Genomic DNA, 2,039 nt, shown 5'->3' on the forward strand with positions numbered 1-2,039 from the left:
ATCAGCTATTTCCAAAACACTGTAAGTGGGTCTCATCGCCACTGTGATGAGACACTGAATCACACGCCTGGTTCCTGAAGCCCGACTGCCTGGGCACAGGCTCTAGCTGGGTGGGTCACTGCCTTCCTCACTGCTGTCTCTGGAGACTAGCACGGTGCCTGCACAAAACCCGTGTAAACATTGGTTGGCCACAGGCAAAAGTGTCGGAGCAGACCCGTGGGGGGAGGGAGGCACGAGCTGGGAGCAGAGCCACCAGTGGGGCCCGTGGGACGCACAGGAAACCGGGAAGCCTAGCGGAACAGCGGGGAGTAAGCTTCTGGCACTTGGGAGAAAAAGCTTCCAAGCTGGGTTCCCCCGGGACCCAGCATCACCGAAGGGGCTGTTCCCAGAGGGTGCCAGGGCCGGGCACAGCCCTCCGGCTGGGCGGCGCGAGGGGCGGCACCCACCTGCTAAAGATGTCTCCGGAGACCCTCTGCAGGTACTGCAGGGCGTCTGCCACCTGCTGGATGGCCTCCTCCCGCCGCAGGTCTGGCTGGATGAGGGGCACGGCGTAGGCCTGGCCTGCCAAGGCGTGCTGGGTCCTCACGGGAGTCATGGTGCCTGCGGGTGGAAACCGAGCGTCAGGACCCCCACGCTCCCCCACATCCACCCACCCTCGGGTGAGGCCGAGTCGCGCGACAGCACAGCTGCAGCCCGTGGGGCTGGGACCACTGGGTGGGAGGGCAGGAGCCCGGGGAGACAGGATTCTGCTTTGGCCTGCGGGTGGGTGGGCGGGTGGACCAGGGGCTGGAGGGTTGGGAAGGCCGACGGGGGCGTTCGGACCCCCTCTGGGGCGCCTGGGGGGCACCCGGGTCCGTTATTTCCATTCGACGCCCTACGTGTGGCCACACAAGAAAGAAACCCTGGCCGCGAGGAACAGGCTGGAAGTGGCGCTGGGGGGATGGGGAGGCGGGAACCGGCTGAATCAACTGCCAAATGGCGCTGAGCTGGAAAGTGCCGCCAATGTGCACTGGGGCACTTGCCACGGAGACAGACCGGGCAGTGGCTGGTGACGGGCACCCAGGCCCTGCTCGGGCGGCCGAGGGGAAGGAGGTGCACGGGGGGCGCAAGGGATGGGAGGGAAAAGCACTCCTCGAACCGCAAGGCGAGGGCAGAGTCTATTTATATTGGGTTTAATTAACTCCTCTCCCTGGTGCCACTAAACAGCAATCATTGCAGACGGCGCTGATTCGATTGGCAAGAGGCACGCCAGGCAGAATATGAAGGGACCGGGCCCTATAAATAGGTCTCATCACAGCCCTTCACTGGAAAAACGGGGAGGAAGACAGCAATCAGGCCTGGCACGGTGCCCCAGACCCACTCTCCAAGGCACCCCGCGGGGGCTCTGGGTGGCAACAGAGGTGTGGGTGGGGCTGGGCAAGTGTGGCTGGGTAAGTGTGGCAGAAAGGGCCTAGGAGGCTTCCCTGAGGCTTACAATGCTGTGGGACCTTAGGTAAGAGGCTTGCCGTCTCTGAGTTGCTGATTCTCCCCATCTCCCGTTCTCTAGACTGAGAACTGGCAGTGTTAAGCCGTAGTTATTCCCAAGAATGAGGTACACACGCACCGCGTCACCCGACATCTTTGCCAAGCCGAGAGCTCCTCCTTGGCGCCCCTGCTGGTTCCCCAGGCCTTCCTTCTTGCCCACCGGCTCTCTTACCCTCCCCGGGGCTGCACACTTCCTGACCTAAGAGGACCGGCCCATCAACCTTTTCTCAAGCAGAGTTCGTTCTTCACATCCCGCTTCCAGGAAGCGCGCCCTCGTCCTTCCAGACCCGAACCTTCCCTGGATACTCACCAGGGCCCAGAGGCTACTCCTCACCTCCCCACCGTCCCTCCTACCAAACACCCAAAACACAGCCAGCTGACCCCCAACCATGGAGGAACCCAAGCCTCCAAGACCACCAGACCCCTTTCGAGAACTTTCCTCCGCCTCCGCTGCTCGGTATTCACACTGATGCCAACTGGCTGGCAATCCTACCTTATTTTGTGCCTCAGTTCTC

General features: G+C 62.3%; 1 protein-coding gene across 1 annotated transcript in view; it reads right to left on the bottom strand.

Moving 5' to 3' along the window:
* Positions 1-600, bottom strand: part of LOC103262574 (WASH complex subunit 1-like) — a gene marked incomplete at its 3' end in the record, with an annotated part of 12,733 nt that extends 12,133 nt beyond the window's left edge. The window contains exon 1 of the mRNA XM_008060194.1: positions 447-600. Within this exon, the coding sequence (XP_008058385.1) occupies positions 447-595 (149 nt within the window). The remainder of the gene's footprint in view (positions 1-446) is intronic.
* Between the last annotated feature and the right edge of the window lie 1,439 nt (positions 601-2,039).

This window comes from Carlito syrichta, unplaced genomic scaffold, assembly GCF_000164805.1.
Source record: "Carlito syrichta isolate Samal-C Ts95f unplaced genomic scaffold, Tarsius_syrichta-2.0.1 Scaffold304555, whole genome shotgun sequence".
Classification (NCBI taxonomy): Eukaryota; Metazoa; Chordata; class Mammalia; order Primates; family Tarsiidae; genus Carlito; species Carlito syrichta.